General features: G+C 52.1%; 1 protein-coding gene across 5 annotated transcripts in view; it reads right to left on the reverse strand.

Moving 5' to 3' along the window:
• Positions 1–23,669, reverse strand: part of Ltbp2 (latent transforming growth factor beta binding protein 2) — a 104,050-nt gene that overhangs the window by 6,509 nt on the left and 73,872 nt on the right. For 2 of the 5 annotated variants that reach the window (XM_087195398.1, XM_087195401.1), the window contains exons 11-30: positions 22,902–23,066; positions 22,431–22,646; positions 21,813–21,832; positions 20,791–20,830; positions 19,873–19,986; positions 17,187–17,315; positions 16,204–16,332; positions 10,915–11,034; positions 7,134–7,367; positions 6,044–6,166; positions 5,720–5,845; positions 5,230–5,355; positions 4,403–4,525; positions 4,186–4,311; positions 3,647–3,769; positions 2,849–2,980; positions 2,432–2,557; positions 1,722–1,865; positions 286–477; positions 86–169 (exon numbers count right to left, since the gene is read on the reverse strand). In XM_087195398.1, the coding sequence (XP_087051524.1) occupies positions 86–169; positions 286–477; positions 1,722–1,865; positions 2,432–2,557; positions 2,849–2,980; positions 3,647–3,769; positions 4,186–4,311; positions 4,403–4,525; positions 5,230–5,355; positions 5,720–5,845; positions 6,044–6,166; positions 7,134–7,367; positions 10,915–11,034; positions 16,204–16,332; positions 17,187–17,315; positions 19,873–19,986; positions 20,791–20,830; positions 21,813–21,832; positions 22,431–22,646; positions 22,902–23,066 (2,592 nt within the window). The remainder of the gene's footprint in view (positions 1–85; positions 170–285; positions 478–1,721; positions 1,866–2,431; positions 2,558–2,848; positions 2,981–3,646; positions 3,770–4,185; positions 4,312–4,402; positions 4,526–5,229; positions 5,356–5,719; positions 5,846–6,043; positions 6,167–7,133; positions 7,368–10,914; positions 11,035–16,203; positions 16,333–17,186; positions 17,316–19,872; positions 19,987–20,790; positions 20,831–21,812; positions 21,833–22,430; positions 22,647–22,901; positions 23,067–23,669) is intronic. The other 3 variants (XM_021246459.2, XM_087195399.1, XM_087195400.1) reach the window with 3 other exon arrangements.

Here is a 23,669-nt window from a genome sequence, read left to right on the forward strand (position 1 = left end):
GTGGCCTTCCCTAGGGGCCTCCTGGAGGACCAGGCCAAGGGCACTCCTGCTTGCGGTGTCTGGGGAGGGTGTGGAGGGAGGTTACCTGTGTACATGGTCTGTGCAAATGTCCAATCTCCTTCCACAGGAACGTAGCCTTTCCCACTGGGGCAGAGCTCCCTGAATTCAACTGTGAAGGGAGGTGTCAAGTTTCAAAAGGGAGAGGTGCCCCCTTTCCTCCTCCCTCCTTCAAATGTCACCCTGGACAGCCGACTCTAAGAGGATTTGGGCCCCTTGGGGTCTCACCAGAGTCCTCAGATGGGCAGAGGTCACAGGCGTCTCCCCATCTGGTACCCTGGGTGCAGCAGCACTCGGCCTGTGTGGAGTTGTGGCCCAGGATGCTGGAGCAGGGCAGATGGCCATCCTGTCCTGAGTAGCAGTCCATGCGGATGGGGCCTGAGGCATGGTCCCCTGTTGGGGCCTCAGGGATGCTCTGAGCTGTGTGGTAGATGCCCCTCATTACTGTCTGTTCATGACTCTCTGAGGCACCCTGCCTCTTGAATGTATTTTTTTTGTATTAAATTCTTTTATTGGTACATTGTAGGTATACAACACAATTACATTTCTCATTGGGAATTGTACCTTTATATAATGCATCTTGGTTCTTATTTTTTCCCCATTCCTAGCCCTCCCTTCACGCCCTCCACCCTTCCCTATTTACAAAGACTTTATTTCCATTTTTTCCATTTCTCATCATTTTTTCCTTTCCCTTCTTTCCTTTCCCCTGTGCCTCCCACTACCCCTACCCCTTTGGACCTTTTATTCCTATTTTACATTATCGATTATTCATTCTAATCATTGGTACATTTTAGGTATACAATATAATGACATTCATCATTGGAAATTTGCACCTTTACATAGTATCTCTTGGTTCTTGTTTTTGAGTGTATTTTTTAAATATAACATTTACACAGCATTACAATTTACAAAATGCTGTTATCTATATTATTTCACTGGGTACTTTCAACAACAACCCTATGAGTGGATACTATCACCTTTTTCAACAGATGAAGAAACTGAGCTTAGTGAAGCTAGGCAGCTTGACATAGCCACACAGCTCTTAAGGGTGAGGCTGGGGTTTGACCTCAAAGCCCCTACCCTTTCTGTTCTACCCTGCTTTCCTCTCTTGTGGGCTGCTCCCAGCTCCTGCCATACAAACAGGGAGCCCTCTGATCATCCCATCTCAGGTACCTAGCCCCTCCCACCCTTCCTTGTTCCCTATAAGATTACTTCTCCCCAAGTCACTGAGGCCAGCTGAGTCATGGTCCAGTCTAAGGTGAGAAGCTGAGCCTGCAGCTCTAGGGTGGAGTGGGTAGGGCAGAGTCCAGCTTAGCTCAGGTACAAGTCCTTCCTTGTTCAGAAGACTCATTCAGGGGCTGGATGGATTTAGGGTCCCTCCAAGGCTGAGGTCCCCGGGGCCACTAAATCAGCATCACAACTTCCCGAGTTGCCTCTAGGTGGTCACACCTGTGCCTGTATGTTGCCTGGTTGGAGCCAACCTTCCTTGTCTTGGCACATGCTGGACTCAGACACCTGCCCTTCCACGCTCCATTCCTAACCTGCCCTTCAACACTGCCCCAGACCCTGCCCAGTCCCCTCTCGGCAGCCTTAGGACAGAGGAGTAGATGCCCATGGGTAATGACAGAAGTGCAGATCATTCCTGTGAGGCTCCCAGATCTCACCTCCAGCCACCCGGGGATGGCAGAGCCCTTTTTGTGCATCATACTCCTCCATGTCGTTGGCACAGAGGCACAGGAAGGAGCCCTCTACATTCTCGCAGAGCGCAGCCCCACACACAGCGAGCATGAGCTCACACTCGTTCACGTCTGCCAGGCATGAGGACAGGCTTGTGGGCAGAGACAAAGTGGCCCGTCCCCTGCCCCTGACTCCTGCCCAGCCATGCCAAGTCCTCATTCCCCGAAAGAACCAGGCTAAGCCTGGCCAGAAGGAAGCAAAAGTGGGTGTGAATTAGGAGGATGGAGTGGCAGATGGGCAAAGGAGCTGGGAAGGAAGAGAGGGGAGGAGTGGCCAAAAAGAAGGGTTAGTCCTCTGTACATTCTGCGAACATGGTGCCTCTTGGGTCTGAGGTCTCTAGGGAGGGAGAGGAGGCGGTGGGGTAGGTGAGCATCCTCAACCTGCTTGCTCCCTCTGCTGGCAGAACTTGGCCATGCTTTCCCCTTCCACCCCAGCAGAGATGGCAGCTACAGGGGGCAGTCGAGATTTCTTCCTCCAGGTTTCCCTTGGCCACCCTTTGGGGACCCAACATGAGACCCTGAATGTTTCAGGAGGAGAGTGCTAGGGCTTCTGTCCAGGACAGCCAAGACCCATGGAGATGAGAAGGGCCCAAGAGCCTTCCCTGGCCCAGACCTTGGGTAGCCCGCAGGCTTCTCACCAACACAGTCCCAGCCTGAGGGTGAGGTCTTGAAGCCCTGGTCACAGAGGCAGCGGAAGGAGCCATCCGTGTTGTCACAGAAGCCATGGCTCCCACACACCGTGTCATTGGCACACTCGTCTATGTCTATGGGAGAGCAGGGGCCAGGGTAGAGGGTGTGAGTGCTCTATTCGCTGAAAATACTGATTTATCTGGTCTGTTAATAGATTTGTGAAAAGCAGTCTTTGAACACAGGACACAAAAGCTCTAACAGCAACATTCCTTTTTAATTTTTGTACAAGGTCTGCTGTATGGAAAATATATAAACTTCAAACATCTGCACAGTCAGTATCCACAGGAGAAAACCATTTCTAGTTCAATACAAGGAAGAAGAGACGTTCGCAGCCCTCCTGCCTCTGACTCAACCCTCCTACTCACCAATGCAGTCTCCAGTCGGGGCCATATAGAAGCCAGGCTGGCAGCCCAGGATACAGCGGTAGGAGCCAGGGCTGTTCTCACACCTCCACACCCCACACACTGGGTCTCTGTAGTCCTCACACTCGTCAATATCTGTCCCCAGAGCCAAGAGAGGGCACAGCTGTGACCAGGTCACTGTTCTGGCCCCACCATGCTAGCATTACAAGGTCATACCCCGCAACCTCTGGGGTCCCTTGATTTGTTCCAAATTACTGTGCTCATCTTAACCCCAACCTGTCGAGTTCAGGACCATCCCCCTGGCCCAGCAGGGGTGAACATCTAGGAAGAGAACTGTATGCCATTTAGGAAGAGCTCCTGGCCTTCTGTGACACTCCCTTCCTTCCACTGCCTCCTGTCCCCAACAGCAGAGCACTTTATACTTCTCTCTGTGTTCAACTTTTACCGTAGCAGGGAGCAGTCTTCATGTCTGTCTCCCTTACTCAATTTCAAGACTGTCTATAACTGTTTGCCCTAGCAAAAGACATTGAGCATAGCAGGTGTTTAATGTCTATCAATTTGGCCTTTAGAAATAGATTGTGTGGTCTGCCAGCACAAAGATTATGGCTGTCTTCATTTTGTCAGCCTCAGACAGTGCCTGGGCCAGCAGAGGCTTGAAAAAAGCACTCTCTGCTGGATGATTAATCCATGGAAAGCACTCCAGTTCCTGGGAAGTGGCAGTGGCTTGTTCCAGGGAGCTGAGGACCAGAGGGTGTGGGCAGACATGGGGCCGGGGCCTGTCCACTCCCCTGCAGCCCTTACCCACACACTCCCCGCTCTCTGGGGAGGGCTGGAAGCCAGGCTCACACAGACAGTTGAAGGAGCCCTCGGTGTTGACACAGTGCCCTCCCTGACACGGGTCTGCAGCTGCGCACTCATCCACATCTAGAGTAGAAACATCTGTCAGCAGACTCAGCCATGGGTCCCTTCCATGTCAGGTCCCCAGCTAGCCCTTAGGAGCTACCCAGCAGGGCTGGAGAGTGGCTCAGGTAGAAAAGGAAGATCCCAGGGAGAGCCCAGAGCTGGAAACCAGAGGTCATTCTGGGGGTGGGGAGCTGGGCTATCAGGGGTAGAAGGGCAATGCGGAGAGTTTGGAGAGGGTGCACGCCTGCCTCACACGGCATGGAGAGGCCCTGCTGAGAGGCTCCAAGTCCCTCCCCAGACACCTGGCTCCCCTGCATCTGGGTGAAGTGTGAACATTTTAGGTGTTTTTCAGTCCCAGAATTCAGATGGATTCCACTCCAGACATAGCCTCCAGCACCCCCGCTGCTGCGCCTGTCGTGGCCATGCTGGCGTCTCACCCTGGCAGCTGGTGCCCCCCTCCACACTGGCAAAGCCAGGTGCACAGAGACAGAAGAAGGAGCCATGGCTGTTGAGGCACTCGCCCCGGGGTGCACAGTGCTCCTCCCCTGAGCACTCGTCAACATCTGAGGGGAAAGACAGTGAGTGTCTCCAGGTGCTCCCACCTTCCCATACGCTCATGGATTCCTGCCCCAGTGGGGAGATGGGAGTGCTCACCCTCGCACACAGTGCCACTGGCCAGCTGGAAGCCCGGGGGGCAGAGGCACTGGTAGGAGCCTGCTGTGTTCTTGCACTCGCCTCCCAGGCAGCTGCTATGGGGGTCTTCACATTCATCCACATCTGCAGGGCCACACAGGGGAGGGAGGCAGCTAGCTGCCAGTGGAACCTCCCAAGGACAGAGCAGAGGGAGAGGTCTCCCAAGGACCTGGCACCTGCCTGCAGAGACTGGACCCATGGGGCCATCCCACCCTCACAGAGCAGCACAGCTGGGGGAAGTTGGCGAGGGCACCCAGGGGAGCAGGATGACTACAGCTCTGACCACTTGGCCCTGCTCTGACTGGGATCCTCCACTACCTGCACTGCCCCAAAGCCCTGCCCCTGTCATGGCCGAGGGGGCTCAGAGTTCACTGGGAAGCAATTGGGAATAAACCAAGGAAACAGACATGGGAATGTGAGACTGCCTGGTACAGACTAGTGCTCTCCCAGCAGCCACCCTTACAAGGAATTCCCCGAGGAGCTTGTCAGAATGCAGATTCCAAGGCCCCTCCAGAGTCCAGAGGATGCGTCTAGAATAGGACCAGGAGGCTGCACGTTGAACATTGCCCCAGCGATGCTAACACACACGAAGGCTTGTAAGCCTTGTTGGCGCAGGAGCTCTAGGTCTGTGGTTGCTTTTCTGACTTCTGTTCAGGGAGGATTGAGGATAGGTGTCCCCAGCCAGCCCACCATCCTAGGTGGACAGAGGGCCCCTGTCCATTCTGCCACCTGGAGTGACGGGTTTGTTCCCTGCATCCCGTCTGGGCTCCTCCCACGCAGGCTCTTACCTTCACAGGCGTGGCCCAGGGGGCCAGGCCAGTAACCCTCGTCGCAGTCCTTGCAGGAGAAGGAGCCCATGGTGTTGGTGCAGATGCCCACCGGGCAGACTCCAGGGAAGGCGCACTCGTCTAGGTCTGAGCACACAGTGTGGCCAGGGACCCAGCAGGGCTGCTGCCACCCAGTGAGGCCTGCACCACACCTCTGGGCCCCGCTCTGAGCAGGGAGGACTCTGGGGCCCTGGGGAAAGGCAGGCCCTGCTGAGGACCTTCCCTAAGGCAACCCCCACATCTCCACCCTAGAGAGCTCCGTAGGTAGCTCTCCCTGTTTCCCTCTTGCCTCTATGACCTCCTGTTTCTCCTGCCCTCCCTTTTGAGCTTGGTGATTATGACAATAGAAGTTGTCCTTGGGCCAAAGTCCCTTTACAGGGATCTCTGTTCTAATCTAGAGCCCCTTAGTACCAGCCCAGGCTTGGTAAGAAGGTAACCTCCCCAGGGCTACCTTCACAGGCAGTGCCATCTTCATTCACCCAGTATCCACTCTCACAGGCAGAGCAGGTAAAGGAGCCCTCGGTGTTGAGGCAGAGGCCTTTGGGGCATGAGGCCCGGCTGGCACACTCGTTCACATCTGAAACAGGGCATCAAGTTCTATGTGAGACTGCGGGGCAGACATCCCAGAAGCGCCAGAGACTGACACATGGCCAGGGGTGTGCTCGGCAGCATGGTTAGGAATGCATGAGCAGGCGTGGGTAGGGCGCATGTGCAGACAGAAGGAGCCACAGACTGGATTGGCCTGTGGAGAAAGGGAGCTCCAGTCTTTTTGTACCTTGGCAGCGCTTCTTGTCTGAGGTGACCTCGTAGCCCTGCTCACAAGAGCATCTAAAGGAGCCTTCCAGGTTGATGCACCGCCCATGAGCACAGACCCCAGGGGTCAGACACTCATTCACATCTGTAGAAGAGAAGTCCAGGATGTGGGCTGGCCCCTCTCCTTCATGCAGCCCACCTTGGCAGGCCAGGAAATCAGCCTTCAGAAGGGGTTTAAGGCCACCCTGGGGAAGCTGTGAAGCCACATGCCCCCATTCTACCCAGGCAAGGCAGGGTCCCTGCACCCCTGAGCTCCCCTCAGCCTCATCTAGAACACAGACCACTAGGGGCCAGGTGACCAGGGTTAGACTGATTTAGTCCATCTGAGGACACTGGGAATGAGGTGTCCAAAGACCTCATTGTGGGTCTGATTCTCCCTAGTTTCCCACCTGTCACCAAACAACCCATGTTCCCAGCCTGACAACCAGCTTCAATAAGAGGGTGGGCAGTGGGAGAGAGGCCAGCCAGGCCTGGGCGGCTGTGGCAGTCTCAAGGGCCTGGGAACCGTCTGCCCTCTCCAGAGCCTCAAAGCATCTATTGAAAACACAGTCCCTCCTGGCATTCTGAACCCCAGGCCCTTCTTCCTGCGGGGGTTGCGGGGGCGGGGGGGAGGACCCTCCTCCTCCTGCTCACATGCACCCCCCTCTGGAGGGAGAGGGACAACTGCTGTTGAGTGCTGCTCGGACAGAAGAGCAGAGGGGCCTGGCTGCTGGCTCTCACCACCACTCAGCCTTATCCCAAGACTGGGATAAGACTCCTCTCCCCACCCCACAGGAGCCAGCCACAGAAACTCCTGGGACCTTGGGCTGTAGCTTCAGAACGGATGTGGCCAGGGAGAGAGGCCCCCACCCTGGCTGATTCAGAGGGCTGAGCACCAGAACTGAAGCACACCCATGCCATACCCAGGGTCAACTGGGAACCCAGCTGGACTGGGGAGGACAATAGCCTCTAAGCACTTCCCTCTGCCTGCCTCTTTCTCTCCCTGTGTGTGGGCTCCACCAGCAGTCCCAAGGCCAAACAGCCCTCTTGGTGCCTTGGCAAGCAGCCCTCACCTACACAGCTCCCGCTCTGGCCCCTGTAGCCCTCCTCACAGGCCACGCAAGTGTAGGAGCCAGGGGAGTTGACGCATCTCTTGTTAGGGCAAGTGCCAGGCTGACGACATTCATCGATATCTGTAAAACAACAGCCCCTCCCTTGGTCATCTCTGGGAACCGCAGCCCACGGGTAGCTCTGTGACACAGCAGATCCTTGACCCTGCCCTTGGTTGGGGAGAGGGATGTCAGCGTCTGTATAGATGAAAACAAGGGAAGAATGAGACTTGCCCTGTGTTCTCAACTCCACCTCCCACCCACTGTCTTGGACAAAAGAGAGATGGAAAGACTTAAAAATAAGAAAGGGAGACTCTCCGGGTGGGTGCAGTAGACTGTGGTCACTGTGAGCTGTGGGAGGGTCAAAGAGTGCTATTTTGTGAGCTGGACTGTTTGGGAAGGACCTTCATAGCTCCCTTGGTGAACTCCTAATCCTTTACAAATGGTGACCATTACTGGGATTGGTTGTGCTTGACACAGCAACCTATTGGACTGCTTCCACAGATCAGAGGGGCAGTAAAGGACAAATGAGCTTCCTTTCTTTAAGAAATGAGACCAAGGATGAATCCCCATCTTGGATATGACCCAGAGCAGCCCTGAAGCTGAGGACAGACCAAAGGGACAAGGTTGGCATGGATTATCTGCTGGGGAAGTGTCAGACCTTCCTTCCAGGCAAGAGGTGTAGGGGTCTTGGCACCCACTCTGCTGAGAGCCAAGAATGTCAGACAGGAAGGTTGAGCCCGGGCTCCAACCAGAGAGGCAAGGAGATGAGTGACAGCAAGGAGGATGGGAAATTGTTCCCCGGGGAGTTGAGTGCACAGTTCTTCCCTGGTGACCTAGCCTGCTGAGGAGTCTAGGGGACCTAGACTGAAGTAAAGACTGAGCTCTAGGTCAAAATTGCAGGACATTATGCTCCTCTTGCCCAAGATCAAGTGTCCTGCTCACCATTTATGACAGATTGGCCAATCTCCAAAGGAAACAGGGAGATTTACTCTTTCAAAATGGGTAATTATTCTCCTGGAGGAAGTGCACCACTGGTGCAGCTTCAGAGGCCCCCTGGCAGAAGGAAGAACTACTCAGCACCCGTGGAGAAAATGTAAGAGACAGGCCAAAGTGCAGAACACAGGCCTTCTGTAAAGGGACTAAAGCCAACAGCAAAGCAGGATGTAGAACCCAAGATAGAGGGTGAAAATAAGTTCCCCTGAGGTTGCTTGGTCTGCAGAAGTCAGGACACATCAAAGTTCTCTGTCCCAGGGAACTGGGACCCTCTTGAGCCCAAAGCTTGACCCCAAGGATCCAGAAAAGGGATGTACTGGGATGGTGGTTATTCAGGTGAGAATCTGCAAAGAGATGCTCACAGTTCCTGGGTAAAGTTGGGGATACTGAGATAAGGCTTATCTTTGGAAAGGTAGAAACCATGAGCCCCTAGTTGGGTTATGGTGACACTAGGTTAAATTATTCTAAGGTGTCAAGACAAGATGGAGAAAATGAGACAGAGATGGGGAAAATGAAGGATTCAGGACCACTAACTTTGGCCACTGTGGAGAGAGCATCCAGCACCATGCCCTTTTGGCCTGGCTGGGGAACCTGATGGAGGACCACAAAGCCATTGATTACTTCAGGAATGAGAGACTTTGGGGATGAAAATAAAGTCACTGAGGCAGAGATCCTCCTAAATCCATAATGAGATAAAAATGAAGTCTTTGAACCTCTCTTGCAGAGGCCAGCTTGCCAGTCTGCTGTCCAATGTAGCCTGGGAGGATCCCGGAGCTTCTCTGCCCAGGGATCAGCTTTTGCATGAGGAGATAGAAGGTTGCCCACATCTGTTCCTTTTGGGAGCACAGAGTGGGGGTGAGGAGGCCGCTCAGGCAGGGACCAGCAGCTCAGGGGACCTCAGATGTGGGTGGGGGACATCAAAACCCTGGAAGCCTGCAGGAGAATCTGTCCCTGTCCATGGGAACACAGAGTCCTGGTAGGGTGGAAATGCCATGGAGACTGTTGCGCGGGCTGCTGTCCAGACCACTCAGCCTTTCACCAGAGGCTTTGGGTTTCAGTAGAGAAAGCGGTTTCTTCATTGGACAAAGAAGAAAGAGGGAGAGGAAATTGACTTAGCTCCCGGGTGATGGGCCGGGTCTGTGGTTACTGATGGAAACCTGGGGAAGTGGGCAGACTACATCATTCTTTCTTTCAACAGTCTCCAAGTGTCTGCCCAGGGCCAGGAACTCTGCCTGACCTCCCAGTCGAGGTGCATGTCTAGAATCTTTCCTCTAGATGGGCAGGAGACAGTCCAGAGGAGGGCAGTGGGGATAGAGGAATCTGGACATGAGAAAGGACAGGCCTGACAGTCATGTTTGCCCCTATTTACTTGGTGTCTGTATGTCCCAGAGATGGGGCTGAGCTTATCCCATCCTCACTAGAGCTGCTGAGATGGGCATGATAATTTCCATTTCCAGACATGAGACAAGAGCCAGACTCTGGCCTGTCTGCTCCATAGCCTGTACCCTTAACACGGACTGGTTCATAGAAATCTGATATTTTAATGTTCTGGTATTTTCTTAGTTCATTTCCTTTAGTTTTTCTTTTCAACAGGCCCTAATGTCAAATTCATAATATTGTTGTGATACTTAAAAGAGGTTATCTGACAACCACATAGCACAGCCACTGGCCCACAGTAGGCACCCTCAAGCGGTGGGGGCCTTCACTCTCCATTCACTTGGAAAATGCCAAGTGTCTTTTTGCCTATCTAATGAGGACAGAGGGAGTGGCTTCTGGTTTTGATCATGCAGTGGCCTGAGTTTTACACAGGGAACACCTAATGGGAGGCATTTGGAGAAGAAGGTGACACACTGGGGGAAGAGACAGTTGTTTGTCCTATACCTGCAGCCGCCTCTCCCTTTTGGTAAGACCTCCTAGGACTCTGGACTTTGTTTCCATGGTAATGGATTGGGGAAGGGGCTCTGTCCCTTCACAGCTACACAAATTCATCCCTTATCTCCAGGATCTGGCAAGTCCATATGTTGGGACCCAGGGCAGGCTTTGTTTTGTTTTGTTTTTTATTTCCCAGAGAGAGCCTTGATTTACCCTCATTTATTATGGTCTTAACCAGGCTTGGGACATATGACCTAGTCCTTCTGAAAGCATTTAACACCCCAGCCTGGCAGGAAGGTGGTAGTGACACAGGTGGCTGGAGCTTTTCAGAGTTGCTGTGGTAGTGGTAGGCTCAGGGTATCCTGTAAAGACCAGTTGGTACTGTTACCACCACCATTGTTAGGCTGCATCTGGGAAAGGAGAGAAAGATTTGGGACCTATTCATTCATTCATTCGTCAGTCAGTCATTTATCGTTTGTTGGGTGCTTATCAAGTGTCTATGCATGGGTCATCTAAGGATATGGGCGAACCCTCGGGAGCTCACAGTCTAACAAGCTTTAGCAAGAAGGCCAAGGCTTCCAGATAGATGGAAGTTTGCCACATAAGGAAAGCCCATTTTTCAAAGTAAGGAAGCAGAGATGTGCAGAGATGTTCTCAGGGTGTCACGTGGATTTGCATTTCCCTGCTACAGTGGGGAGACAGGATGCCAAAATATCATCAAGGCAATGGAAGGACTCGGGAATCCACAGACACATTTTTGTCCATAGGAGTGGGCTCAGCACCAATGGGCCCAGTGAGGGACAAGCAGAAGGGGAGTTGAGTTGGTGGTGGGCAGTGTGTGGGGTAGCAGCCTGAACCCCCTGTCCACTTTCCTTACCTTGGCACTCTTCCTTCCTCACCAGGATGTAGCCAGGATCACACTCGCAGTGGTATGAACCCTCGGTGTTGCTACATCGCCCCCCGCTGCACACCCCTGGGTGCTCACACTCGTCTACATCTGTGAACACACAGGATAGTCCTGAGTCAAAGCCAGCCCCAGAGTGGGTCTTAAAGCACCTTTTCCAGAACAAGGATACCATGCTGAGGCCCAGGTGAGGAAGGCATGCTTGCTGCAGCCATGGTTGGCTGGAGGGGCGAGGACTGAGACTGACCAGACTCCAGCTGACCCAACTTCCTTTCTCCCACGGTGGCTACTGTAGCTCTCGCCTCATGGGAGGGCTGGCCTTGTGACCATGGCAGTCCAGATGGCATGATCAGAAGAGGTCAACAAAGTCCCCCTCTTGACCCTAGTACAGTAGACATTGGGTCTACTTCTACGGTGCTTCTCACTGACCTTCTTAAAGGTTAATTAAGCAGCCAGAGAGAGAGAGAGAGAAGGGGGGGCGAGAAAGTATTTTAAGCAGCCAAGGATCTGCAGGGTATGGGGTATGGTTTGTGTCATTCATTGTCCAAAGCATACTGGTGCCCCTCATGGTCATGTCACTTCCCACTTAATCCCTTGTAGGGTGTCCCTGCCACCTGCAGTCCTACTTGCAACCTGTCTCATGGCCTGGCCTCAGCCTTGCTATAGTTGCTGGTTTGCATGCACCCCTTGGTGCCTTAGCTATAGCAGATTTCCACTGGTCCAGCCTCCAAGTCTTTGTTCATACCAGCGCCACTGCTGGGAGTGTCTTTCCTCACCCTGCTAGCCAGTGGATTCCTACTACCATGTCGAGCAGAAGCTCAATGGATCAACTCTGGCTCTATTATTATTACTTTGGCACCATTGTTATTATTCTAGTGGTAAACCTCCCCCACAGAATCTAGGCTCCTCAGCCTGGCATGTAACTGCCCCTGCCCACTTCCCTCAACTTGTTTTCTGCCTCCTATACAATACTTGGCCACATAGGACCTGCCATTGAGCCTCCACATATGCTGTTCCCTTTTCTGGAGCAGCTCCTACCCCACTCCCAGCCTCACTGTGTCTTACTCATCTTTTGGCATACCTGGCTTCTTCCCTCCTGCCTCCATGCTCCTTCCCGGGGTTCCTTTCTGACCCAGTCCTTAGATTCCCTGACCTCCGGTAATGTACTTCATTATCTCAGTGTCTCCTGTGTCTCCTGCCCAGCATAGAACCCCAGTAAGTACTTACTACAGGGATAAAATAACAATCATTTGTTTATAGATGATGTTTCCATTTGAGCAATCCTTCAAAAAACTCCAGTGCAACACATGTGTTTAAACACTGCATTGTTTCTCTGGTGTGAGAAACCGAAAAGGGAAATAAGGACCAAAATGTATAATAGACACTGGGAAATGGGGAGAAAATGTTCAAATGGGAAGGGGAACAAGGGAGGGGGGGAAAGGGAAATAAGGGGAGGGACAATTAAAAAAAAGGAATAGAAGGCAAAACGGGAAACAAAGCTTTTGTAAATAAGGAGGGGAGGGGGGGTGGAAGGGAGGAAGAATTAAGACATCATGTACAGGTACAAATTCTCTATGATGAATGTTATCATTATGTATATCTAAGTTGTACCAATAAATATTTTGCTTCAAAGAAAAATAGAAAAGAAAAACTCAGCAGAGCTGAGTTGCTGGCAGTGGTGTCCCATACACAGTCCGGGCCACTGTGTGCAGATCCTGTCCCTGCAGTGTGTGGTGGTGGTGGTGGGGGGAACCTGCCGCAACTCAGGAATAACTAGTTTTCACTTCGAGAAGCTCTAATCCCAGTGGAGAGACAAGGGAACACATAGGCAGAGCTGTATGTAGGAACTTGATGAAGAACCCCTAAATGGGGTGGGAGGCAGGATCACTGTCTGAGTTGATACTGGGAAAACCAGCTCATGGAGTGTGAAAATGGAAATGGAGGAGAGGGACCTCAGATGGGCTAAAGCATCCCATACAAGGTAAAGCAATAACCGTAATGAAAGAAAGTGTAGGGCGGCTGAGGGAAGGGGAATTACAAATTCAAATCCTGCTTTGGCAACTTAGCAAGACCTTGTCTTAACATTTTTTTTTAAAAGGGCTGGGGAGGGCCGGGGATTTAGCTCAGTGGTTCTGCCGCCTGCCTCAAAAGTGCAAGGACTGGAGTTTAATCCCAGGTACCGGGGAAAAAAAACCCAACCCAAACCAAAACAAAACAAAAGGGCTGGGGATATAACTCAGTGGTAGAGCAACCCTAAATTCAATTCTCAGTACTGAAAAAAAACTGTAGATTATCCTTGTGACTTACAGGAAGGAAAAGATTTTTGTTTTTGTTTTTGTTTTTTGAGACAGGGTCTCACCATGCAGTTCAGGCTGACCTTGAACTCACTATGCACTATGTAGCTCAGGCTAGCCTCGAACTCACAGCAATCTTCCTGCCTCAGCCTCCCAAGTGCTGGGGTTACAGGCATGTGCCACCAGGCCTGGCAGGAAGGGAAAGACTTCTTAAATAAAACTCTCAAACCATTAAAAATAAGTCAAAAAGGTGAATTTCAATACATCAAAATTAAGGATTTCTGTTCAGAGAAGGACACAAGGATAATGTTCAAGGGAAGAGGACAAATGGGTGAGTCATAATATCAAAATCCAGCTAAGCACCTAGAATTTGGAAGGGACTCCTAAAAAGCCACAAGAAAAAAAGCAATTGGTTTTCCAGTTGCTCATAGAAAAGTGAGCCAAAGACAGAAACAAGCAATTTACAGATGAGGAAACTCAAAGGCCAATGTGTCAAGAAATCCTCACACTTATTAAATAATTAAATAAATAATTAAATAATATTTAAATAATTTATAGTGATTATTTCTATGTATATTAACTTATAAACAATAATGGTTTCTATTATTAATTATATAAATTAATTCATAATTAGTTGTGAATTACTAATTCATCAATGAAAACTAATTCATAAATAATTCAATATTAAATGAAGTCACTGAAATAATGAGGTATCAGGCCAGGGATTTAGCTCAGTGGTGCAGCGCCTGCTTCAAAACTGCAAGGTCCTGAGGTCCTGAGTTCAATCCCCAGTACCACAAAACAAAAACAAAAACAAAAACAAAAACAAAAAACACCAGAAAGAAGCAAACAGAATCAAGGCATAATTAAAAAAAAATTTTAAAAACCCAAAACAAAAATAATGAGATATCACTTTACAAGACTGGCAAAATTTAGAAAGTGGATCTTATGCCAGTCAAGGGCTCTTCAAGTGGCAGCCAAGCCCCACTGGGAAAAGCACTTTAGCTGGCCTCAACCTCTCTCCTCCTCAGCTGTCCGGGCTGGCAGAGATATTCGGACACCCAGGCTGGTGCAGAGCAGAACCCCTGGTCTGGGCCAGTCCTGGCGACACTTCCCTGAAGCAGCCATGCTCCCCCTGGGCCAGCTCCCCAGGCTGAGTCTGTAGACAGAGGGGCCTCTGGCCACAGTAGCTGCCCAGGCCCCACCTCTCCCTGGATCTGCCAGCCTACTCAGGGCACGGCTGCCTGAGTCGCTCGCTGGTGGCCAGCTGACCCAGTCAGTCACCACTCCTCTGCTTTTGGACTCCTGGCTGCCACTGCCCTCAGGACAGCGTCCAAGCTCTTCAGCCTGGCACCTCGAGCCACTTCCCAAACTGGCCTCAACTCCTGCCACTTCCTGCCTGGACTCCACGCTCCAGGCACACTGACTTCATTACTAGTCCCAGGCTGCCAGGCCTGCAAACTACTCTGGTCTCTGCGGAGATAGTTCCCTTTGCCAGGATCACCCACTGTTCCCGTTCATGCTCCACAGTGGCATCTGACACCCTGCATACAAAAACTGTGTCTCTGGAAGGAAGCAAGCCGTGATTGGGAGCTGGAGTGACTTTGGTTCTATTTCCAGTTGTGCCATATCCAAGTGTGAGGCCCCTCGGTATTTCTGTTCACCTCTCTAAGCCTCAGTTTGTTAAACTTAGGCTGGAGTGATGAGCTTTGTATCATAAAGCTCATTAAATGGTAGCTATCATTATTATGCCCCACTTCAAGCACTCTCTGGGAAAACCTTTTGCAATTCTCTCCTGTAGATCCAGTTGTTTGCTCATCTGGATCCCACAGTGTCACCGTTCACACTCATCTCAGCTTTCCCAGAGTTTTGCACAGTGCCTGGCACATGGTGCTCAATGCCTTAGTGCTCACGGAATGATGCACCCAGTAATCCACTCTTTCATGGAGTTAGAGATTATCTCCTCTACCTCCCTTTCCCCCATAATCAAGCGAGAGGACCTGGATGGCTTTGGTTCCTATAGGCCAGATCCTTGGGGGGATCATGAGTTGAGGGGACCCTGGCATGGGAGGATGTACAGCTCTGGATGCTCTGGGGGGCTGTGATGACCACTGGGCTGCCCTGGCCAGAACCAGCAATGTGAACCCCAAAAAGAGACAGTGCCATTCTTGAGGTGAAGATTTCCCAACTGGTTAGAAATCTTTTTTGGTTTGTTTGTTGCTTTTTTTTGAGACAGGGTCTCACTATGTAGTTCAGGCTGGCCTTGAACTCACTATGTCACTGCGATCCTCCTGCCTCAGCCTCCCGAGTGCTGGGACTCCAGGCATGTGCCACTACACCATTCTTGGTTAGAAATCTTAAGGCACTGGTTGGAAAGCACTCCCTTCTATTCTTTGTGAACACATTTATAAAAATGTATGAGACTCATTCTTTGTTAAAGGGTTTTTACTGGAAGTGTGCCTACCAAGGGTTCCCCTAGCAGTAGGCCAGGACTTCCCAGGGAGAATCAACGGCCTGCAGGTGTCTCAAGCTGCTGGGGACCTGAGTTCCTCCCTCAAAAGCTTGCTTCCCAGTCTTCCAGAAGTCCCAGTTCTGCTCCCAGCTTCCCCAAAATGAAAGTAGCTTCCTGCCACTCAGAATTTGAGACCTGGCTTTTGGTCCCCATCTCCACCCAAGTCCCTTGATGCCCTCTTGGCTCCAGCCACAATTCTTCGAGGCTTTTGCAAGCACTGCTGCCTTTTGGATTCCTTTCACTCCTTGAGGTCTTGGCATAGCACCAGCTTCCTCCCAGTTCCACACCAGTGTTCTCTCTCTCTCCTCCTGGCTCCTGTACTCCTAATACTACAGCAGACTGAAGGCTGTATTTATAGCCCAGGTCCTCTTCCATCCCAACTGTGTGCGGCCCAGACCAAGCATGTTCTTCTGCACCCAATCTAGCCCATCCCAGGCCAGGGCGGGCTCGGCTTACCTTGGCACTCCTGTGTGGCCCCTGAGGTGGCCAGTGTGTAGCCAGGGTAGCACAGGCAGGAGTAGGAGCCCACGCTGTTGACACAGTGCCCTCTTCCTGCACAGGGGTCCCTCACACACTCGTCGTCCTCTGACCAGAGGGAGACAAGGAGGGAGGTTAGGGAGGCCAGTGTGCCTTTCTCTGGGCACCTGCCAGCAACCTGCCCACACTAGGGGATGGCGCTGTGTGGCATGGAAGGGGTGAGGGGACAGAGGGGGCTAGGGAGATGAAAGTCTCTAGGCTAAGCTGGGCGTGGTGGTGCATGCCTGTAATCCTAGCACTTGGGAGGCTGAGGCAGGAGGACTGCAGTGAGTTCCAGGGCAGCCTGAACTGCATAGTGAGATCCTGTCTCAAACAAAAAACAAAAACAAAAAACAAAAAAACCCTAAACACAACAACAAAACAAAACAAAATAACCCCCCCCCCCCAAAATCTTTAGGCTAAAAACCATAGGGTTGGCCCATCAGGCCCACTTGGGCACTAGGATCCCGGGGTGACCGCTAGCAACCACTCCCTGCCCTTGTCCCCTTCCTCCTGTGGCCTTGAAATTGCTTCCTTTCTTCTTCAAAACCACACTGGATGTGGCCTTTATATAAAAATATTTCAAGGGGAGCAATGAGGTCCACACTTGATTTTCTTGGCCCTAGTTCCCTCCTCCAGGTAGGGCCCTGGTGGAGACCCTGGTCTGCTCAGCAGGCAGCAGCATAGCTAGTTTGAGGAGTGGGCTGATCTCAGGGCAGGTGTAGACCCAGGTGCACTGGGGTGGCTCCCCACTCTCCTGGAGTCCAGAAGCTCAGTGAAGGTCAAATTGGCCTTGTCCATAGGGACTGCACTCCTAAGCTCATCAACAACATAGTACTGCCTGGACCTTCTGCTGCCTGGACTCTTGACTCAGTTCTGTGCTCCTGCTCCCACGTGTAGGCATATGACACCCAAGTGAATACCCGTGCAATAGGCCTGGCTGGGGTGCAGCTGGTAGCCAGGGTTGCAGACACATCTGTATCCATCTGGGAGGTTCACACAGGTTCCTGGGCCACAGATGTTGGTGGGTCCAGCAGCGCATTTGTCAGTGCCTGTGGGAGAAGGAGCAAGCAGAGGTTATGGCAGGGTGGATGGTGGATGAGGGCAGTGGAACAGGGCAGGGAGAGTACTGGGCAAGGGTCTAGAAGACTAATAGGAGTCTACCCCACCTTTGCCAGCCCTCCCATATCCACGTGTAGCATGGCCTTGTGTAAGGCCCATGGGACTTCCAAAAGCCAGGGCCCTGAGCCCTAGCCAGGATGGAACTCACAGCTGTGTGTCCCCTTGATTAAGCCTGAATGATTCTAGTAATTTGCATTCACAGAGAATGCTGAGGCCTGCAGGCTGACCTCACTGAATGTGGGCACAGTTCTCACCAGTGGAGTCCGGTGCCGCCTACCTCCAGCAACTCCTTCCCAGTTTCTCCCAGAGAGATGGCAGATCTGGTGAGGAAGGCACATGGGGAAAAGTCTAGGGGCGAATGAGAGAGGAAGGACTGGGCAGAGAGAGCAGGCTCTGGAAAGCCACATTGGGACTGGCCCGTGAGCAAGGGGGTCAGGGAAGGGGGTGTGATCAGAGCTGTCACAGAGAGGCCACTCGGCAGCAAGACGGGCCGATGTGTTGGCATGGAGGGACACAGAGGGCCCTAGAAACCGACTGAAATCATTTAAGGCAGGGTCTGCCTTGGGAGGTGGCAATGAGGTCAAGAGAGGGGAAAAAGATGCTGGACTGAGAAACAATTTGGAGGCAGAATTATCAGGACTCAGGGCTGACGCTGATAGATGGAAGAAATTTGATCGTTGGAATTGTGTTCCTAATACTAGAGAAGCACCTAACACTTACAGTTGAATGAATGAATAGTGCTTTCAGCCTTTGTATCCACCCTGAGGTGTTAGCCTAACACCCACATATACCCAGGGATCCCCACCCTGTCCCCACTGCTCTGAGAGAATCCTGAGCCCCAAGAGAATGGGTTGGAAGTTGGTACACAGAGGGGATTCACCATGTTTACTAAATTGTACCGACTTGAATGCATATACTGGGGTTTTTGCAAGACCACCCTCCCCACTGGCCTGGTTCCAAGTTTGTGTCACCCTGGGATATCACAGAGGTCCCCAGATGGGTTCTAGATATCTGCCCACAGGGTGAGGTTGGAAGATGGTAGAGAAGGGAGATCAGGCAAAAGACTGAGGCTGCTGGTGGTGGAGGACCTGACAGCCATGTAGCTGAGGGCCACTGCTGAGCCAGACTTGGTTTCCCCGCAGGCCATTCTCACTATCAGAGACTCAGGGCTCCCCTGCTGAGCCTTTTTTGCCCAGCCCCTGCTTCCTGCTGGGAATAGGATACTGCCTGGACCTCAGGTCTTGGGAAAAAGATCATTTGCAGGGCATTTGCAGTAAGATCAACTCCTACCCCCTCCTCAACCCCCACCCCCTGTGTCGGGAGCCATTCTACATAATTTGGGGGAGAAATCATTTCACAGTTAAATTATGATTGGCTGTCTGAGGCCTCAAAGGTCCCATGATGCTGTGATGCTCAAGGGCAAGATTACATCAGCTAAAGACATCCTGGCTCTTTAAGAACCAAATAGTAATACGAAAAGAGAAAGGTTTCACCTGGGAAGGGGCAAATTCCTTATCAGTTTAACTCATCCCACCTACTGTTGTAAGAATTTTTTTTTTTTTTTGCTCTTCCTAATCAACATAACCTCCTCACCAGCATAAGATCCTCATCATCATAGCATTACTGTCACTCTCTGAGACATCTGATATTCCCTATGAACCCAATAAATAGTGGCTAGCTCAGAATGTCTTTGTCTTCGCCTGTGCTGAGGCACTGACCTCCCAGGCCCCCATACTTGAAATCACGCAAGTCTCTATCATCTTTTTTCTTTAGTTCTCGCTGTCCCCCTTTCTAGCCAGTCAGAAAATCGACTGACCTCTGATACCCCTGGACTGTCCCACCAGGCTGCAAGGGCTTTCTCTTTGCTGGAGTGAATCCAGAACTCCCCTCACCCTTGCCTCCTACTCAAGGTGACCCAAATCTCAGGACTTCATTTGGTGAGCTAAGAGTACACCCAACTCCTGGAGAGGGCAGCCAGAAGGGCACACATGTGCACAGGAGCAGCTGCCACAACAGTGGCCTTGCTCCTTTTGAACCAAATGCTCAGACAATGAGCCTTTGAGGAGGACACATTCCAGAGCAAGGTGGATTTGCCAGGGATCTCCCCACACCACTCTCATCATTGTAGCTGAGCAGAGGGAGTAAAATGCAGGCTCTCAGGCCTTAAAAAACTTGGGTAACAACTGTGCTCCTTCCTAAAATAACCCTCCTTTGGACAGGTTGCTGCCGCCACCAGGGCTCTCACTGAGTCAGGGAAAAAAAGTGTGGAAAAGCTCAGGTCCTGCTCCATGTGCACTCCTTGCTTGAGATTCTCCTGGAAGGACCCCTCCCTGGAGAAAGCCTGAAGGGAGTTCACTGGAGATTGTTCATCTGGTTGAAGAGGCAAGGAAGGGATGCCGCTCATGCACCTGCCCTGGGTTTGGCTCTGGACAGCCATATGTCACAGGGGTGGTGGCAGAGAGCCTCCCGAAGGCTGGCTGCAGCTACCTGGGGGAGCTGAGGTCCCCAGCACATCAGTGGAAGGGGCCACGTGCTCTTCTTCCTGGGTCTCTGGAATCCCCTGTGCAGGCAGTGGTAGTGTTGGTCTTCCGATGGCATCCACTGCAGAGGGGAGAAGGGAGCAGATGGGACCAGGGCCTCCTTGGCTGGCAATGGCCTCTCCTTTCCACTGCTCAGACTCCCAAGAATCAGGGGTGGAGCCTAGGTGAGTCACTCCTTGTGCCTCCTAGCCTCCTGGAACTGGAGTTGGCCCCATACAGGGTCAGAATTCTAGAGCAAATTTAGTCTCACCCTCTACTTCACAGGAGAGGAGAATTAGACATGGCCACTTGTCCAAGGCCAGCCATGTAGCTGGAGGCATAACTGAAGTCCAGGTCTCCTAAGTCCCACTTCAGCATTCTTCTCTGCTTGTCAAGTGTCTTATAGTTTATAGAACTCTGCCACAAATATCAACGTCTTATTGTCTCAGGAGGCTACAGGACAGGTGTCAGTGTCCATTCTATGGCAGAAGAAGCAAGTCAGCCTCCTGGTTTCTGAGCCCAACTCCAGGGAGAGGCAAGCTCATAGTTTCAGAGGGGACATGAGGTCCCTGGGAGAGAAGGCTCTCGGGAACCAACCAACTCCCTGCTCCACCCAGTGCCTCTTTTTTTGCCCTGATTTACATGCTGAGTGGCATCATGAGATTCAGTTTGGTGGTTAGAAGATATTTGCAAAGCATCATGGGTCTCTCACTGACTTCAGTCCCTTGGGTGTGTAGGATTCCCAAGGGTTCACATGCCATGTCACCTACGACCTCTTCTGATTGGACTCCTGGAACAACTCATGGACAGTAACTCCACCACTAGACGAAAGGCTCTTGCTCCCTCCCATCTCCTTTCTCTGACAGCTGGTAGGACAGGGACTCACCTGGGACCCAGGGAGCTGGGTGGGTGACACTGGTTGTGACCTGCACAGAAATGAGAGAAGGTCACTTTGGACTCCTTGGTCACCGTCATGACATGCTTCCTTTCCCAACACTCACCTCACCTTCAGCCTTCCTATCCAACCCTCTCATTCACTTTTCATCCATTCCAAGAATGGATGAGTTCTTAATATGCACTAGGCATTCTGCTAGGCACTTCATATCCATGGTCTTAATGAACTGGTGGACTGTAATGATTGAAGGAGCCAGAGTGTGTTCTGTACCAGCTGAGTGTCTACACATGGTGGACATCAGCAGTATAGTATCAAGGCTATGATCCCCACGCTGCAGGGAGAGCAAGAGACATTCCAGAGCTTAACTAGAGCATCCAGGGCTCCAGGGCCAGCATGGTGAAGCCAGGACTCATGACCACACCTGGTGTCCCTCATCACCACTTCGGACACAGGCAAGTAAATAACAAGGAAGCAGAGGAGAGAATAGAGGATGAAGAGGTACTGGGGTGTGGCTGGGGCTGGGAGGACACAGAATGAAAGCTTCAGTCTGGGAGGACAGCATGTGGTGCTGGGGGTGGGACAAAGCCACTGAGATACAGTATTTGAGGACAGTTAGATTTGTGGGTTGGAAGGGTAGGGGATGGGTAGGGATTGGTGCATTGATAGAAGATGAAGCAGATACACACTTCTGGAGTGGTTTCTTGGTAGAAGCCAGTGTTGGGTGTACAGAGGAATCCTGGGCCCAGGGAAGGGAGTTCTTCTGTCCTTCTTTAAGAGCCTGGACTGTCCTAGATGAGAGGCTGCTTGCACAGTGGCTGCTGATATTCTCACTTCCTTTGGGATCAAATGGGGTCTTCAACCCCACCCCATTGTCACCTTTCCAAGTAAAATCTGACAGAGGCTCCATCCTTCTCCCTCCTCTCCATCATGGGACACTGCCCTGGGGCCCCAGGGGCTGCCAGGTCCCCCATCTGATACCCTTGCCCATCTCCCTGGTGAAAGGACCCACTCACCTGTCCAGCCTGAGAGTCACCTGGGAAGGGAAAGGTGAGAGCGTGAACTTGGCAAAGAGAGGCAGTGGCCCTTGCCCTCTACCCATGGTCTGGCTGCCTCATAGTCTGCAGCCCTGACTGTGTCTCCAGTAGGGTAAACAGTGAACACAGAGAGCTCTGCTCATCTTACCTGGCCCCTGCCCCCAGCCTCTCACTTGATGAAAAGAAGTCTCCTCCTGCTTCTTCTAGGCCTCCAATGACAGGAGTCCCACTGCTCTGGGTCAGTCTGCCCCATTAGTTCTGTAACCCACCTCCTTGCACTGCCACCTAAAGCCAGGACAGGGGACCGAAAGCCTACAGACTCTCCAGGATCCACCTGCCAGCTCTTTAGGGCTTGGAGCAAGCACTATCCTAGAAGGCCTGACCAGCTGGGGTGAGGCTGCTGCTGACCTCTCCCAATTCCACAAGTAACCTCCTTGGACATGAGCACCTCTTGAGGCCTTGCTGTTGCGCCAGGCCAGCTGCTGCTCCAGCTCCCCTTCCTGATGCCCCGAGATGGGATCCTATGACCAAACACCCCATGCTCAGTGATCTCAGAGGAAAGGAGAACCCCTCAGATTTCTCCCCCAGCCTAGATACCCTTGTCAGGGATGGTCTCAGCCTGCAGCCAGGTGTTGATGGCTTCCCGGAGTGGCTGCCTCTCTCCCAGCCCAGGCAGGGCCCCATTGGTCTTCTGTGCCTGCTCCCTTGAGGGCCTGGCCAATTCCTCCTCCTCAGCTTTCCTCATGGACAGGCGGATGTCTGAGCTCGAGTAGGTATAGCCATGGCCAGCAGGGCAGATCTCCCTAAAGGCCTCTGCAAAGCCAACAGCCGGAGGACAAGGTGAGTGATGCCATTCCTATAGGAAACCAGGGTCCCCTTTCCCTCCCTTTCAGGGGAAAAGACAATTATGGCAACAATGTGGGAGTGAGCCCCAAGTGGAGATAAGTACCTGAGTAGGGAAGGAAGACTAGAGTCTTTGGCTTGAGGGGACCACCAGGCTAGGGAAAATGGCCACTGGCTGTGAGGAAGACCTCGGATGGCCAGAGCTGGGATGGGGATAGGGGTTACCTGTGTCAGGCAGGGGGCATTTCTCACACTTGCTGCCCCATGCTTTGCCCACACGGCTGCAGCAGCATATCTGCTTGGTGATCGTCTGTGCCAAAGGCAGGGTACAGGTGCCAGGCCCCAGTGACCGGTAACACAGTCCCTGCCGCATGGAGACAGCTTTGTCCGCTGCAATAGACATATCATATGGGGATGGGCCGGTGGCCCAGCAGGAGAGGAAAGTGTATGCAAAGGATGGAGGTGTGGTTGGCTGCATGCACTCAGACTTGCCTGGCCCATGTCCCAGTCTGGAAGTTTGGGACCCTGAAAACACTCACAAGAACGTTAGAAGACATGGCCACGGTGTAGTACAGCAATGTTGGCAAGACTGACAGAATGTAAGATTAGGGCATCTGGTGGCCACCTTTGAAGAAGCTGTGAAACCAGCACAGGAAACAGAGCAAGGGTCATCCTGGGGACACTGTGGGTGCCTGCTGAAACCAAGGAGACCACATCTGGCCCTGCGCTTCCTCGTTGTTTGGATCAATTCATTTGTTTTTACTCAAGGCAGTTCGGGTTGGGTTTCTGAAACTTGCAACCCAAAGATTCCTGCCTCATAAACCTTCTTCACAGTGCGGTGGAGATTAACTAGAGCGAGACAGGTGAGAGTGCCTTGTCAGCGTCATCGTGCTATGCACAGGTGACTTAGTGGCTCCCTGAGCCCTGCGTCATCAGGTGTGATCTCTGCCTCTAGCAACCACTTCCCTCAGGATGCTGTGGGAAGCTATTTGT

The sequence above is a fragment of the Heterocephalus glaber genome, unplaced genomic scaffold (assembly GCF_053883595.1).
Source record: "Heterocephalus glaber isolate CG9 unplaced genomic scaffold, H.glaber_assembly_v1.0 deba00001608, whole genome shotgun sequence".
In the NCBI taxonomy this organism is placed as follows: Eukaryota; Metazoa; Chordata; class Mammalia; order Rodentia; family Bathyergidae; genus Heterocephalus; species Heterocephalus glaber.